Source organism: Corvus kubaryi, unplaced genomic scaffold (genome assembly GCF_017639235.1).
Source record: "Corvus kubaryi isolate FWS band 111438036 unplaced genomic scaffold, C.kubaryi_AGA036_p1.0 37396, whole genome shotgun sequence".
NCBI classification, from domain to species: Eukaryota; Metazoa; Chordata; class Aves; order Passeriformes; family Corvidae; genus Corvus; species Corvus kubaryi.
Window position 1 is genome coordinate 16,279,703 of NW_024581135.1, and position 18,111 is coordinate 16,297,813.

The 18,111-nt window shown below is 37.8% G+C and overlaps 1 protein-coding gene across 18 annotated transcripts in view; it reads right to left on the reverse strand.

The window, feature by feature from the left end:
- Positions 1-4,293: 4,293 nt before the first annotated feature.
- ITGB6 (integrin subunit beta 6) overlaps positions 4,294-18,111 on the reverse strand; it is a 59,845-nt gene continuing 46,027 nt past the window's right edge. For 15 of the 18 annotated variants that reach the window (XM_042041230.1, XM_042041229.1, XM_042041224.1 and 12 more), the window contains 4 exons: positions 17,070-17,167; positions 11,914-12,033; positions 9,325-9,491; positions 4,294-8,004 (listed from right to left, as the gene is read on the reverse strand). In XM_042041230.1, the coding sequence (XP_041897164.1) occupies positions 7,903-8,004; positions 9,325-9,491; positions 11,914-12,033; positions 17,070-17,167 (487 nt within the window). In that variant the 3' untranslated portion in view covers positions 4,294-7,902. Of the gene's footprint in view, positions 8,005-9,324; positions 9,492-11,913; positions 12,034-17,069; positions 17,168-18,111 lie in introns of those variants that run through there. The other 3 variants (XM_042041240.1, XM_042041239.1, XM_042041241.1) reach the window with 3 other exon arrangements.

The window sequence follows — 18,111 nt, forward strand, 5'->3', positions numbered from 1 at the left end:
TCCAGGAGTAACCTGGCTTTGCAAGACAGAAGGATTGTAACTCTCATGGAGCTGTGATGTACCTCTTCTCAGGAAAGCTGCAGCCTTCTGAAATTTTCAGATTCTGAGAGAGAAGCTTGTTAATGAGCCATTTATGAAAATCTGGCCATTCTGAACAGTCTACATTTCCTCAGGAGTGTTTGGCCACTGCTCTGAGTACTGAGCTCCAGAAAAATGCTTTCTTGCTCCAGAACCTGCTGCTGGGTCACACTGAGAAATTGTGCTCTGTTCATGATACAACATTTAAAAATAATGGTGCCAGAGAACAAAAATGAGGCTGCTGTGGGAAGGAGCTCCACTTCAGGTGGATTTTTTTTGCTGATTTCAGCAAGATCAAAGTAATCACATTCTGGTTATGTATTCCTAATAATTAACTTATCAAAGTATTTTTGTAAATATTTGGCTAAATGCAAATTAGCAACTTATTAAATCTAAGTGGGTTTCTTTGCTATTTTTTCTTTTGTATTCAGATCTTTCTCTTTGACTAAACAGTTTTTTACTATCCTCAATCTATTTTGTTCTGACCAAACTGGTAAATCCTTTGTAGTGCAGTTATACTGACCTGGCCATTTACAGCTGAGCTATACCTACTTATTTACAATAATAAGACATCTTGGCTGGCACAGTGGCTTGTAGAACCAACATGGTAGGCAACATTTTCTGAAGTAAACTTGATGGCAGTTTATAATACCTTGCACATTAAGTGGCATAACTTTCCAAATTTTTTTTTTTTTGAAGCGGAGGGGGCACGGGGGATTGCTTGTTTGAGGCTTTACCTGTCTTCCTTCAAGGTATTTGCTGTAGTAATTTGGAACCTTTATTTTATTTTCTGTCTGGAACCCACTTTCCATATATATTTTTTCTTAATTTCTCTGTTAATGACCTGTTCTCTTTCTTTTTGTGTATACTTGTACCCATGTACATATATATATATATATATATATGCATATACACATATGCACTTGTTTGAACTGATCTGCCTTTGCTATTTAGGTACTCTACACAAACATTCAATTCCTTTCCCTCTCTTTTCTTAGACTTCACCTTCTGTGTGAGATCTGTAGAGAGATATGAATCCAGTGCATGCTCATTACCTGCATCCAAAAATAAAAGCTGTCATTAAATTCACACTAATTCAATTTGCTTACAAACCCATTGCTTTTGCAAGGCACACACACGGATCCAGTGTATCATGTGCTCAGCACCTCCTTACACAGTAACTTCTGTTCATAATCTGGAGTCTGAAGACAGGTCTCATTTTTTTCCCCAACCAGCCAGAATGGGAATACCAAACCAGAGAACACCTGGGAGGAAAAAGCAGGCCCAATATTCCTTGCATTAGCAGTGCCCAGAAAGCAATAATCCCATATTTTTTGGAGGCACTGTCCTACATGTTGTTTGGCTTTGAAAAATCCAGGCATCGCAAATCAACTCCCCAGTTTGCATTCACCTTCCCTTTCACTTAAAAGTTTTTCTGTTTACTCCAGAGACAGAACTACTCTCATTTATCAGCTCTGCCAGTCATGTTACATCTGGTTATAGTCACTACAGGCACTGCTACCACCTTCCCTACCTCCTCTGACATATCCCAACCATGACCAGTGACTCCCTTTTTCCTTTTGGCAGCCCCACCTGTGTGCTTCTGTCACACCCCTCCAGTCTCCCATGCTCCCAGGTAATTGCTGCAGCCACCAGGCTCTGCAGTTTCTGTCCCCGTCAGCTCACATTGAGTAACACGACCTTACAGAACAGCCTGTACCAGCCAGTTTGAGGTTAAGTCAAGTCCCCAGCTGTGAATTGCCAGTTATATGTTCATTAGTCAGAATGTGGGGGTTTTTTTCTAGATGTGACTTCTTAGTTTTCTTTGTTAGCTGTAGAGTAGAAACTTCTTTTTCAACGTGAAAAACTCCTTTAAAGGGTGACAAGAGCATTACTATGAGTTTATGCTTCTAAACTCTGCTAAATAGCAGCTGTTCTTTCACAGGCATGAGATGGAGAGAGTTACTACCTGTGTGGCTGTTACTGTGCCACGTGAGCCATCCCCAGCTGAATCCTTTCCAAGAGGATTCACCAACTAACCTTTCCAAGCTCTCCATCCCTCATCCCCCAGTAAATGCTCACTTGACACAAGTCTAGAATAGTTTGTAATAGTATATGATTTAATAATGGGTAGAAATTTTACTGTTACTATAAATCTAGCATGTCAGTCTGGCTGTTGATTGGCACTTATATCAAATTCAATAGCAGGCAGATGTTCATGTAGTTCATTTGATGAAGGCATTAAGGGAAAAAATCCAGTGTTGAAATACTTGCAATAAAACATAAATGGATAGTGGGGCCAGAGCTGCCTCTGGTCCAACCCTGTTTGTTTCTCAAAGCCTTTCTCCACCTTATCCTTTCCATTTGAGATCCTTGGCAAAACCTTACCTTCTGTATCATTATCCTTTGATGTAACACTGACATTTTTTTGCCACTCTTTTTAGTGAATGTTGCTGTGTTTTGCTGTGAAATCAATAGAAGAGAGCAGTTTTTGCAAAGACTTGCCACCAAAAGAATGCCTAATGTGTTATCAAAAAAAAGCTATTAATATTTAATACACTGTCAATTTGGTTGCTAAACAAACATATGACTCACTGTGCTCAATACCAGAAATTACACATACTGTGATCAACAAATATTATTGTTTTTAAACAAACTAATAAAGTCATCCTATAAGTTTAGTAAAAATTTTAGAATAGATATAAGTCCCATAAAACTTTCACACCCTTTGTTTCCTGGTTTAAATGCATCTGAGAGACTGATAGCTTTTTTCCTGTTTTTTAAGTATATGCAGACAGGTTTGTATGCAAGACCATTCCTGATTTGTTAGGCCAGAGGTGTCCTCTACCCTGTGCTAAACAATTCCTTAAGCACAAACACTCTTTATTTTATGAGAACAAAGCTTCATAAATCAGGGTAATAGAAAATACACAGGCTCCACTATAAAAAATGGGAGTGAACATTGATTCTGACATTGAAGCATGAAGGAAACTTTTTATCAGCTCCAGGAAAAATGATACTTTCAAGAGGCACAAGGCCCTCAGCCAGTGTGTTCCCTCCAGGGTGGAATGCCCACACTGCCCCACCAGCCAGCCCACCACCAAAACCCCTCTTGCTCGGTCCCATTGCCTCTCTGCACATCCTGCTGATTCAACAGTGCATGAAACAGGAGGGTCGGTGAGCTGGGCCTGGCTTTGGTATAAACTGGAGTGGCCAGAAATGAGTGTTAGGAAAATTTAAGCTTTGTAATTTACTACAAGATTATGAACAACTCAGGAAGAACAGAAAACCACAAATAAAGTACTATCAGTCTAGTTTGAAAAAAACTTGACTGGGTGTAACACTTGGAACAAATATATGTGCTTCAGAAATTCTAGGGCATAATGTTGGCTCAGTGCTGACATGATTTCACAGGTTGGGAGAGGGTGTGCCTTTGCACCTTGTACACTCCTTCCCACAAGAGATGATCATGTTTTCTCAGCCATGCTTACACACTCCAAAATTAGACTCCAAAATCCCACAGCTAATATAAAAACACTTACTGTGCTCATTAGAAAATATGTACGTGGAGAAACCCAAAGGCATTTTACTTTGCCTCTTTCTTTAACCAATTTCTTCTCAGGCAAAATAATTCTCCTATTAGATACCTTACTTTGTGTTCAATAAAAATGAGTACATGTAGATTTTTTTGTTCTCTTAGATATTTTGCTTTCTGGTAAATCACATATATAGTCAGTCTCATATTTGAAGATTTATGAACCAGCATTTAAGAAAGGACTAAAGAGAAAATATGCACTTTGCTGTATATTTCCAAAAAGATATTGCTGCTGTTACCCTGATGGATCTTTAGCTTTAAGAAACTTGTGCAATTTGGAGATCTGTACAAAAGAATCATGGAATGGTTTGGGTTGGAAAGGAACTTAAAGACCATCTAGTTCCAAAGAAAGAAAGAATGCCATATGTCATCGATCAGTGTTCCAGAAATAGGCTGCTTGCAACATTCGTCCATTAACTCATTTCCTTGGAAAGTAAAGGATCACAAATGAAAAAATCTAGACGTTAAATTTCATGTGCTGTCTTTAAAAAGTGGGGAGGAAAATAATTTCTAGCGTATGCCAAAGCTTGAGAAATGTGCTAAGATTTGTAAAATCATGTGAAAACAGTGATAAAGACACATGCCAAAATAGAAAATGAAGAATGAACAACAAGAAAACATATTATAAAATTATTCAATTTTTCACTCTTTATTCAAGGTCAAATAACTCCTTTTTTTACACAAACAAGTTGAAGGATTTGCTGGTTTCTTTCAAATAGATGAAGCTAAAAATTGTCTGTTCTTTTTATTTACAGACTGTGTGTGATAAGTTTTGGGGGACAATAACTCCCTTATACACACTGCAAAACAAACTTGAACTTCTACAAAAAGGCAGATGAGACATGGAGAGTATTGCACTTGACACCCAAATCTTGTAACCCAGACTCATTACCCCCACTAGTTACATTACAAAACAAAGCTGAATGCAGTCTGGACATTTATAATACCAATTAACATGCACCTTTTATAAATCAAATGAAAAATTATCCATTTAACAGACATTAGTGAAATTACTATTCCATAGGGTGTGTAAGATATACAAACACCATTAAAATTGCTAATGATTATTCTTTTATTCAGTTTAACTCTTTAGTGAATAAAAGTATTACTATTAAAAAATGTTTTGGCCACTCTCAAGGTCCAGCCTCAGGTCAAAACAGTGTTTGTGAAAACAGCAGAAAGACTTTTTCATCCCACTCACCACACACAAACTCACTTACAGCTTGGTGGAGAAAAAAATATAAAAAAGAGAATAATATGAACTTTGACACAAATTCTACAGATGGAAATTATATAGTTAATAGAAAAGGATGAATACCACTCTTGTTTCTAGGGTGACTGCCAAGTAAGATCTTCAAAGTTTTTGAAATCTGGGAGTTTAGTCAAAATTTATGATCTAAATTAATGCTGTTAAAAGGATGGCTCATATGAATGAGTCAAGTTAGTTGATATCCCTCAATAATAGAAACCTTCCTCAGCAAGTCCTTCTCTTTTCTCTCTTCTGATGAATTCTTAAATTTTTGAGTGATTTCCATCCTGACAACTTGGAAGGTGTGCTGAAAATCTGTAGTACAGTCACAGCAGGGAAATTGCAAATCATCCTGCCTGATTCCTGTACATCTCTGATAATTTGGAGAGAGATTTTTAGGAGGAGGAATGGGCTTGGAAACATACCAAACTGGATCTCTGCTGATGATCAGAAGACACAAGTGATGGGAAGAGAGCGAGGTTTGTGAAACAAGATCTCCTGTAGGAACAGGGAATGTAGAGCACCAAGTGTTTGATATGAAATGCAAATACCACTTTGTTGTTAACATTTGAAGGCTAGGATATGTTGGAATATTGAAATGGCTGACCTACAGGAGAAAGGCTTTCAAACCTAATATTGAGCAGCAAAATCAGATCTCAGAAGCAGAACTTAAAAGGTATTTAATAAACAGTATAGATTTTTATTACTTAAAAAGTAATAAAAATATTTTAATTTCTTTCAGAGAAAGTTTATAATTTGATGACTTCTACATGAGAAACAGAAGAGTAACAGATAACCTACATGGGCTAAATCCAGCTTTCCCTAGTCCCTTGGACAATTCTGACCCAAGTGGAATCTGAGCAGAATCAGGGGCCAACTTTGCATCCCATGAGTTTATCCATGTGCCAGAGAAACAGGATTTGGTCCCACATGTAACTTGCACTGACATCTGTGGGAGTCTAGTGATTGGAAGGGCCACAGATGTGAGCCTTTATCTGTGCAGTTTCCACTGTGAGATAGGCAGGAATACCAGAGCACAGATGTGAATCTGTTCCAGCTTAATCACAGCCATCATTTCCATCACACGGCTATAATTTTGTACTTAATACGTGGTTATAGCATCACCTTCTTTCTGAAGGCATCTGATACTATTTCTCTTTGCACAGAAATATGTACTATAGGGTCTAATTCACTAATAGACAGTATTAACCAGTTTGTTTAACCAAAACAATCTTTGTAAACCAAAACTAATAGTTTCACTGAAACTAGATCCACATCTGTAGCCATTGACTCCAGTAGGCTTTGGATCAGGCCCTAAAACAGGCATGGTCAGAGCTAGCTAATATACCAGTCTCAATTCCAGAAATTGTGGAGCATATGGAGACTGAACTTGCACAGACTTTGTAAATATTTATTACAAAATGGACATCAACTTTTTCAGATCCAATACATTCAGATCAATACCTTCTCAGATCAAATTCCCTATTTACCTTAAGGAATGTCTGTGATTGTTTGTAACAGTGCCAAAATACTTTTGATTTCTTAGTCTTCTTTTCTAAGTACCTTCATATGTACATTTTGACCATCTGTTTCAGAGTAGCAAAAAATGCAACTGGAAAGATATTAAGAAGTAAAGTTCATTATTGTTAGCTTAAAATAGCCCAGTGCTGTAATTTTTCTATTGCCAGCATGTTAGCTACTTTTTGGGGCTTTCTGTGCCCAGTGCTATGCATGCTAACAGATTACAATTTAAACATTTATGGCAAGTCATTTGTAACTAGCTAAACCTGGGATGTAAAAATCCTCATTAATGGAAATGAATATGAAGTGATATCCATAGATCTTTTTGTTGTTTAGTTTGGGGGAAAAAACCCAAACCAAACCAAACAACCCAGCCCAAAAGAGCTGAAATATGTTATTCCATACATGAATAAACAGTTCGGCTGCTGGGCATTGAAAGAACCTCACAATTTTGGACATATCAACAAAAGAGTACTGTCTTTGTGTGTGATAGTAAGTCTTTTGAGTGAACATTTCTGCATGTAAAGGGCTCCTGAGCCACTTTGTGTGATGCTCCAGCATGTGAGGGGTATTGTGAGCGCCCAAATAATTTACAGGACGTAAAGGGTGAAATGGAGTTCTGCTAATGCTCTGGTTTAATAGTGTGTCTACTGGGGTCTCTAATTTACAAATATTTATCTTTTTCTCTGTATCCTTTTTACTAGAATTTAAAAGAGGAAAAAAAAAAAAAAAGAGCAGTCTGTGCCTGGAGTAGAAAACAACTGCAAGTGAATAAGGCTTGATTGGATTGATGTAACTTTCCCTGAGATAATCCCAGAGACTAGGTCCTTAAAGAACATCAAACAGCAACAAGGAAAAGGAAAGAGGGAAACAGGACAAGAAAGAAGAGCTAGAGAAGAAATGTTCCTGTATAACTTGCATTTACAGAAGACAGGCAATACCACTACTTTTTTTCTGGTGACAAACTATTCAGTTACACAGGTGATACGAGAAAGCTCAATCCTCAGTAGTTTAAACTGCATTCATGAAAAAACAAATTGTCTTTTCTAAATTTAAACCATCCCACCAAATAGACTGGTACAAATGCATTCCTAAACACTAATTTATAGGATTGTGTGTATGAAAAAAGTAGTATAAAGCTCACTGTATATACCTAATTGAACAAAAAATAAGCTTACATGTTAATTTATAATCCTCAGTAATAAAGAAAAAATTAGAATTATTTGTAATGCCATTTTTTAAGATGGGGCCATTAAGAATAAAGGGTCATTTAAAAAAATATTTCTACTAACCTTTACTACTAATATGTTATCTTTATTTGTCCCAACACAAGACATATATTCTCTAACAGAATGGTTATACCACTGCAACTTGCAAACAAATATCACATAATCAGCTGATAAGAAACAAGTGTTTTAGATTTCCTGCCAGTAAAACTAAGGCTGTAGTGTCCAAGGTGCTAATAGAAATCTGGAGCCATAGCCCTTTTATGTTTATCTTGGTTCTTGTAAGTCACATTTTTAAAAGTGGTTGTTGAGCCTCTGTACAGTGGATTTGTTTCCTAAAAAAACAAAAAAACAAACAAAAAAAAATCAAAACCAAACAAAAGCAGGTTAAATGGGTGTCACACAACGTTTGTATAGAAGTAATGTTGTATTTTTGAGGACTTTAGAATAGCTTTTGGTAGCTCATTTATGTTCCAAGCCAATGAAATTCAGACTGATCTGAATTCAGGCAGCACAAACAAGCCTGGGGTCAGGAACAGGCTTTCCTTCACATCAGCCTCCCAGATTAAAGTAATGCACTTCATCAAACAATACCTCATCAAATGGGTCTGATACAATTCAAATCAAATCTGGCAGTTGGACCATTATAAAAGCACAGAGAGTGTCTCAGCACTGAGATGTGACTTGTCACGCTTCTCTTGTCACATACACTAACTTCTGTGTGCTGGGAGAAGGTTAAGTCCCACCTGAGCTTTTCAACCTGGTCTCTCATCAATCATTTCCTATCCTTTACTCTTGTGGCAGAAAAGAAAATTAAAATGCTTCTATCAGCTGTATCCATCCCTTCCCTTGTACCACACATAGCTCTCCTGAAGGATCAAGAAAACATTCTCAGGTGGCCTCGCCTGTAAGTTAGTGATTTTTCCCAGCTCAAAAGCTGAAAGGCTGACAGTGCCCATTCTTGGAAAAAGTGCAATCACAGGACTTTGGAGGAGAAGGGAGCTGCATGAACACATTGCCTGTCCTCCTGACACCCACCAGAAACGCTTACTCAACATGCTTTTTAAAAAAAAGATTCTCAGAAGTCCTAAAGCTTTTGCAAAAGGGCAAAAAATCAAGAGCAGAAAAAAAAGAAGAAAAGGGAACATGTGGTGTAAGCTTGCACTAGATGCCCAGAGCTACAGATAGAAAACAAGGCCTGGATTTCTCTGTCCTTTCACCTACATTTGGGACAATTCCATTCGCTTCTGCTCTGTGTGAGTGGGCTTTGATCATGACAGAGGCCAGGAACAGCCTCCCTTTCCTAAACAGCTCTGTTTCTGGGCAAAGGGGTACACCTCTGATAATCATAGACGCAGACAACTTCATTAGGATTAATCAAAGACAGGGTACTAATTAAAAGCGACTAATAAAAAAAAGTTATTTACACATTTTCTTACATGTGGAAGAAATTATGCCAGGAGATTAAACACTAGATAATTTTGATCCATAAAAGAATCATAATTTTACTTTATAGAATACTAAATGTGGTGAAAACCTGCCAGCAAAATCTATCCATTTAAAAGAACAAAATCAAGACTGAGAATTTTAAAGGCAGTTGTGCATCATGTAACCAAATTAAAAAACCTCATATAAAATCAATACATTTCACATACCGTTTGCCATTTAACTTTTGATTTTTCTGCTTCAAACTTGGCCACCTCTTTTCGGTCTTGAACTGACACCAGTAATTTCCATATACAAAGTAAAACAATGCCAATGAGAAGGATAGCAAGGGTGACACCCACCACTATCATTGGGATATTTGGAAGCTGTGCACAATCTGTGGAAACAAAACCAGTTATGACGGCGGATAACCAATCAATAAATTTTAGGCAATCAAAAACAGCCTAGAGGTGTGCTGAGATTCTCATTTGCCATGAGCTGACCATGCCTTTTTCTTCAAGTTCACGTTATTTTTCTCCTACTAGCTTGCTAAAGGGTTTGTGAAACCAGCTGAAAAATATTGCACTAAAATGTTTAAAAAATGAATTGCTAACTTATTCCAGTGCTCTTTTACCACAAGAATTATCAGCTGCTGGATACAGACACAGGTTCTGAAGAGAAAAGTCAGAAAGTTGATTTCAGATCTGTGTCAATATAATTATAAAAAACAGGGCTGAGTTGACAAATTACAAATTTTACAATGTTATGGCTGGAGCTCTGGTTCAATTAACTGATATTCAGTGTGTTGCAGAAGAAAAGATTCTAATGAGATCTATATCAGGGTAAAGTCACCAATGATATTGATAAAATAGAGGAAACTACGCTTCTGTCATGAAAACAATGATGAAAAATTTCCTTCAGACTTTTTGAAAATGTTGGACTGGGCAATTGCAAGGAATTTTGCATTTCAACTTCTGCAATAAATTTTATGATAAAATATTTCAGAGATTCAAAATTAAAACTGAAGTTTTTGCTTCACCAAAGCCCAAAGAATTTTGATTCTTTTAATATTAGAAAGCATTCTCTATGAAAGTTGGTGGGCACTACTATTTTACAAAATTTTCTGCAGAACCGTGGTTTCATAACATTAAAAAATTCACTTCAGTCTGGCTTGTCTTACATGATTGCATTTCACATTCTGTTTTTGCTTGATGTCCTCAGTTAACTAATTCTGAGGGGGTCTGGTTTGAGCAGTGGGCTGGTGTTCTGGCTACTGGTGCCATATTGACTTCAGTTCCATAAATGAAGTAATATTTCTAGAGAATTTCTTGAAGTCCCATCCCAGTTCACATTTTGAGGCCCAGGAGCAGAACAGCAGATGACAGTGAAATTGGTTATTGTAGTGTTGTGGGAGGGCCATTACATAGACGTCAGTGAACTCTCCCTTCCATAAGACTTTTTTTTTTTTTTTGTCAAATCTACTTAAAGTGCATAATAAAGTATTTAATAAAGATAAAATCCTACATTTAAATTCTTGAATCTTAGGGATGTGGGGGTGTAGTTTAAGAGATATGCTTCTTTAGTACTACCTTTATTACAAGCACCTTTTCTGTACTAGTAACCTATACAAAACCAGACTAATGTTCTAATGGCAGGAGCTGGTTTTTTTTGTGCAGTGAAATCAATTTAATTCTCACATGTTTGCTAGAGAAGGGTTACACAAAGGCTTAATGAAATAAACCCCATTTGTGAAAACAGAAGGAAGTTACAGACTGCATGGCTTTGCCTAAAACATGACTAACATTTGGTATGAAGACATCTTTATTCCCTAGAAGAGAAACTATTTGGCTGCAGAAAAGTGGTGTCTGTGTTCTCTCCTGTCCTACCTGATTGGGAGATTTAATGAAAAATCAGTAATGAAACAGCTGTAAATGAAGAACTAATGTTAAATGGAAGGACATAAAGAGATCTGTTCTATATCTGTTAGTTTTGCAAAATACTAAAAACTTAATGAGGGTTGGAACAACTCTCCCATGACGGTGGGCTGAGTGAGTTGGGGTTGTTCACCTGGAGAAAAGAAGGCTGTAGGGAGACCTTGGGGCACCTTCTAGTACCTAAACAGGTTACAAGAGAGCTGGAGAGAGACTTTTTGCAAGGGCATGTAGTGACAAGGGGCAATGGCTTTAAGCTGAAAGAGGGTAGGTTTGGATCCTTTACTGTGGGGGTGCTGAAGCACTGGAACAGGTTGCCCAGAGAAGCTGTGAATGCCTCAACGCTGGCAATGTTCAAGGCCAGGTTGGATGGGGCTCTGAGAGTGGCATCCCTGCCCATGCCAGAGGGCTTGGAACTAGATGAACTTTAATGTCCCTTCCAACCCAAACCATTCTATGATTCTATGATACTGCAACATTAAACAGAATTATAAATATATTTTAGAATTCCATCAGGTGCACCCAATTAGACAGTCTTTTGAATATTTGTCCATCTATGAAGCATGTATCATTTCAAAGTGAATTATAGTTTTATCATATAACGCAAATGATGTTTGGTATCATCTTCTTAGAACTGCACAAGGCTTTGAAAAAATTAACTTATTCTTACAGCCTAAGGATTATTCTGCCCATTTTTCATGAAAGGCAAAGTATTTATGTTACCACTGCATTAAATAAGTACTTGAGGAGCTGCTCTTTGGCTGGGCAGAGAAGGGCAACAAACACAAGGAGGTGCTGTGCTGCTTCAAAGAGCTCTGCTTCGAGATCGCTAACCTTGTCCGGTTTTAAATCAGATTTCACCCAGAAAAAGCAATATTCACTGCTTACCTTTCCGTTCTATGCTGTGAATGACTGTCCTTCCCTGTTCATCCACAGCCAGTAGAAATGTGGTTATACATTCATTTTCCCCCTGCAAAGAGCAGGAAATGGATTTATCCTCTAAGTAATCTGCAGAGGGAAGGAAAAAAGTAATTCATCAGATCAAATTAAATTTAACCTTTAATAACTAGAGAGACTGCTGGCATTGTGTTTGTCACAGGCTCGTCTGCAGATGCTAAAGAGTGAAAGACAAAAGCAGAAATACTCTCAGAATTTTTACTAAATTTAATGGCTCTTTTTCCAATCCCAATTTTGTTTAGTTTCTGATTTTTCACTTATATTTCCGAAGAAATTATCCAGATATTGTCAATCTGCACTGACCATCTAGTGCACTTTGCTACTTTAGTGAACCGTGAATTTCAATGAATTGGAAGTGCTCCAAGAGTCTTAACTGGCAGCTGTCTAGGAAATGTAATGCCCCAAATTATGGGACAAAGTAAACAGTAGAACAAAGTATGTTCCTTTGGTTTGCAGATACTCCAGCCACCTCTAGATCATGTTTCAGAAGTAGATATACATACATCAAGCAGCTATGGATGCTGTTTAAAGGGCTGCCTTTCATTTCTTCCACAGTAGCCCCTCAAAGGTCACTGCCTGTCCAGTACTGTCACAAGAGTAAATAAAGATTAATAACAGAAAACTGCGATTCTGGGATTTTTGTAATGGGATTCCAGATGAAGCAAATAAAGTGACCTGAGATGACAGTCTAACCCCATTTATTTGTCCCTCCACTTACTGTTGATTGCACAAAAATATAATCCATTTTGTTTCCTCCCAGGTTATTCCTAATCTGAGGAGGCAAGAAAAATTCATTCAAAGGGAACAGAGAGACAGAAGAAAGCTGAATTTGAGGGAGAATATAAAGCAAATAAGGCAATCAAAATTGAGAGTACAAGTCCAGAGCCAGAAATGTCATAATTTGGAGTGTAACTATGATATAATATTTTACAGAGAAAAAATACTTTATACCTGTGTGCAATAATACCTCTGGGGCTGAATGCTTATGTTTCCATATAGGCCATGATTTGAGCAGCACTGGAAATCTAGGCATGCTTTTCAATATATTTTAGTCAAACTTCTTAGGATTTCTTTTTTAGAAGAAAGAAAAACAGTAGGCTTCTCAAACATTTCTTTAATTGTCACTCACCATTATTTCTTACCCATTCAAAACTCTTACTGAAATTTCATAAGCAATTGTGCTAAAAATCTTGAAGCCCTCAGACTTTAATATGAAGAGTAATTGAATAGGAATCAGACAAGAATATGTATTTTAAAAAAATCCTACACTACATTAATAAAAAAGGTGCTTGCTCTATTTTTTCTTCCCTGTATAGCTTATTATCACAAGATTTGGTCTTATAGAAAATACTATTAAACACCATAGGAAATATGAAAGTATTGACTACCGTCCAGTCCTTTTCTCTGCTTGTTATGAAAAGAGAACCCTAGCTGGTTGGATTTTAACGGAAACCTGTTCTTGATTTGAGCCTTGTATTTAACCTGTTGTCAGTCCTTCGTGGCAGAGCAATGTGTTATCCACCAAGGGGACAGGCAGCCTAGACTTGCTGATTTAACAAGATTTGGCTTTGTTAGAAGGGCCACGAACTGCAGACTCATGGCTCTCGTTGACACGTCACAGTTCCAGTAACACTGTCAAAAGTTTTGCAATATTTGTACTTTCCCAACTCTTTTAAGCAAGCAGATTCAAAATATTAATTTGCTTACAAAGAGGAAAAAAAAAGGAAAAGGATAGTTGTTAGCTATCCTGAAAATGGAGGAAAAACTTGCAAGCATATACCAAATACCATCCAGAAGGCAGTAACTGCACATAGATTAGCTATTTTTACATTGTAATTTTTAATTTAATGTCATAATTTGAAACCAAGAGGAGCAGAATTCTGATTATGTGCAATGATGTAGAAATGAAAGCAAAAATGCCAGTTCAGGCTATTTGGAATCCAGCTTATGGTTAGTATTTTTATTTCTCTGATGTTATTTTTAGAATGAGGGATCACTAAAGAGAGACCATTGCATATGTTACTTGCAGTTCATCAGCACAAAAATTTGCTTAGGTAGGTAAATTCCTGTAATTTACATCTGTGTAATTTTCTGCATTCTGCAGCGAATCATCACACTCTTCTGCAGCCTAATTCTGGTAATTTGAATTATATTTGAAATAACTGAAGTCACACTGGAGAAGGATTCAGGTAAGCGTGGCAAGCAGGAGACTCAAAGCATGAAAGACTGTTTCCTAACACACATTTATAAAAGATTCAACAACAAAGAAGATGACTTTAAATTTAAGTGTCATTATGCCCTTTCTTGTTTGCCTTGTGCTCAACAAAATGCTTTTTTTGAGCAGAGTTCACCTGACTTTGACTCGTAACAGAGCAGCGCTGATAATAGACGTTTATTCAGGCTCCAGTGCCCACTTTGCTGCTGCACTGGGAATTTGTGAGGTGTCAGTGCTATGGGGCAGGAAAAACTCAGTTTCTCCAAGGAAGTATAACTGTCCCTGTCGGGCTTGTGGCAGGAGCAGCCTGATGCACTGTGGCTGGGGTGGTGGCAGGAGATGCCTTTCAGGAATTTTGGTTCCTCTTTCATGGTGAGTAGAACAACTAGAGCTCCTCTTACACACATGTGGCAAAGGGGGGACTAGCCTAATTTAAATGTTCAAGTATTAAAAGTGAATGAAAAGGAAAGTTCAAAAGGGATGCCTGTTGTGGAGATAAGCCCAGTAAATGTGAAGCCATCAGCACCTGCAGAGCTGCTGGACACCCCATGCCCTGGTGGATCCCCGGGGGGAGCGGCTGACCTGACCCACTGATGGGGAGCAGGAGGAGAAACCCCCAGCAAACCCAGAACCAAAGCAGGGGAGGGGAAAGCCACGACTCAGAGCCTAAAATGGGCACTCCCAGGAAACAGGAAAATGTAAAGCCTACGCTTTTTTTGTTGCTCCACCCTTCCAGTCACTGTATTGCAACATTCACGTGTAAAAGAGAAACAAAATTTTTGAAGTGCTAATGTTTTATTTAATCTAGAGCTTTTACTTTTTTTTTCCCAAAAGCCTTGAAGCACTAAAGAAATTAAAATATAAACCAGAAAGAAGTATACAACCCCATGAAGTTGTTCAATTATCTGTCTTAAATATTATGTGGTATGCTAGTTATACCAATTTCAGATTGGTGAGTTTTGTTCAGGTAATAGTTTTTATTTTATGATTATTTTTTAGCTACTATTTTAAAGGTTAATTTTTTCTTTCAGGACTTCTTAATGAGGCTACACAAGCATTTAAGATGAAACAGTTTGCAACAGCTGCTTCTTTTTTTTCTTTTTTTTTTTTGAGGCATCTGGATGGGAACATGAAGGTTGCAGTAACTGCTGTAAATAAATTTTAAATATAAAGAAATAGCTGACAGTCCCAATCAGGGAAGCACAGGACATGAAAAAAAGGAAATATGCAGGAATAGGAGATGATAATGTCACGTTCATATTCCTGTGACCTCTGTGTATTTGAGCAGAACCATATAAAAGGCTGTTTCTGCTCTTGATTAGGATTCATTATATTTGAAAGTATAATGTTTTATATATTCCTAGCTACAAATATCTGCCACCTTACAAAAGCAACCTGTAAACTTTACTAACTAAAGAGATACAGTAAAAGTGCTTATATGTTTTTTAAGCCTGTGAAGATATTTTTATATTTATAAACAAATACTAAAAGGCAAAGCATGATAGCATATCTAGAGAGGCAAAGCGTGATAATAATTTTACTAAAAATACAAAATTTGAATTAATTGTTCTTACAAGGGCAGTATTTGTAACATTTGATCTCTGTATTATGGAGTATTGCCATCAAAACCAAAAGGTGTAACTTTGCTGGAAGGATGTACATCAGTGACAATTCTGCACACACACAGCTCTGGACAGGCTTCCAACAGCTTGCAGGTACAAGCCTTAGGCCTGCACACAGGATTCTGCATTGTCATCCTCATTCTTACCTTCATCTTGGTTAAAGCTCACGGTACATCTGTGATGTGGATATTATCAACCTATGTCCTGCCTTACTTAACAATTTCTTGTGCCATAGGATTGGGACTAGAATTGCCACTAGGATAAATACAGGCACCTTCCTTTACAGAAAAATGCGCACTTTTTTGATTTAAAGGTTTGGTTTTGGTTTTTTGATTGTGGTGGGTTTTGTTGGATTTTTGTCTGATAGTACTATTTTACTCAAGATTAATTCCTATTCCAGAAATTTCCATTGATGCAGGGCAGTTTTGCATTAAAGCAAACAACTGAAAGATGTGCTTTGTTGGGGTTCCTCCCCCCTGCCATGGGGTCCTGGGAGAGGGGACCCTGGGGTAGAGGCATGGCCTAGGCATGGGGTCTCCCTGCTCCCTGGTCACACGTACCCTAATCCTGTTCCCCACTGGTGATTTTGTCTTCCCCTGCCTGGGGAGGACTCTGGTTGTCCGGTGATTCCGGAGTCTTTGAGCAGTCCCCTGGCCACGTGGCTGGAAAATAAAGATCTCTGAAACTTCTATCAAGAATCACTCCCTATTTCTTTCCACAGACCTTGCTGTCTATGGATGTTGCAGGAGACCCCACTGCAACAGTGCTTAGCCTTTTAGAAGACAAGAACTGTCTTTACCACTGGTTAAAGGGCTGTGTTTAGTCACCAGCTGTAATCAAGAATCTGCCTAAGGATTTAGAGTTAATACAAACCTGGAGTCAGGTTTGTATTTGTATGGCCGAAGAAGCCCCACTGAAACTCATGGTACAGGCATACCTTAAACTCAGGAACTTTCATCTATCACTGATTTTCAGGGGCTGGTATCTACTAAATTCTAGACTTTCCTGCATAAACTACTTAGAAAACAGGCATGATCCAATGAGTTCATTAACCTGGAAGGGTAATACCAGCCCTGTCCTGCATTTCCTACTTGCCTCAGAAGAACCATAGACAGACTCATAATTCCCTTATGACCTAGAATATAATTCCACAGCAGAAAAACAAGGCTACTTTCAAATATAAATTACTGAAAGTGGAACCTCCTGCTAACCACAAACACACACAAGAAAGGAAGACTGGGTATACCAACCCTTTGCCATGCTGACAGTTGCATCAACCAATTTGCATTTTTCACTGCAATCTCCCAGTGACTTGTCATCGGAAGCCAAGTGACATTCCACACAGCTCCTGTGGAAAATAATTCAGCAGCTCATCAATCTCTGCCTGTCACAAAGCAACAATACAAAAGCCAGTAGGTGTGCAACTGCATTTTAAAAAGCAGCTAAATAAAAGGTTGTCTGCTATGGATACAGCAGTTCTCAGGAATATGATAGGTACTGTCACCAAAAAAAATCCTAACAAAACCAAACAAAAAAACCCCCACCTGAATAAAGGTATTGTGGATAAGCTCCGTCTTGTCCTCTATTCTCTCCCAGTTTATTAGCTACCAGACAGAACCCCAGGCAACATTATTCATGTAGGTCTATCAAAGACATGTGGTTACTCACATGTAACTTTCATCTTCAAAAAATTAAAAAAATAAATATTCTGAACACTAAATATTCTCACACTAAATACCAGCTGAAGGAATTCCTATCAGATGAACAATATCTGAAATTGACTTCAAAGAGATCAAGCTGAGGCACCTACTATGAGCCTGCCTTCGTTGCAAGCCTATTGAATAATGCATTAAACCACTTTTCAGGTGTCTCAACAGTTGTCTCTTGAATATGATTATTTGTCTCAGGAATTACTTAGGTCCTAATTATAGTAATGAAACTTACAGGAAAAGTATTTTTTATTCAGTGGTGGAATTACTGAAATATTATTTAAAAACACAGAGTCTAGACCAATTCCTTTAGAAACCTCTGAAAATCTTCCCATAAATTCAATGAGGATTTTAATAAATCCAGGGTTGATTAATGGAAAATAAAACAATAAACAATTAATATATGAACACTTCTGATGAAAAATGTGTTTGCTGATTCTTCACAAATAGCTTCAGCCAAATGGAGGGGCTGAGACTCTGAGAAGCAGCCTGAAGGGAAGGGAAGGGGAGGAAAAAGGGAGGGGAGGAAAAAGGGGAGGGGAGAAAAAGGGGAGGGGAGGGGAGGAAAAAGGGGAGACACTGG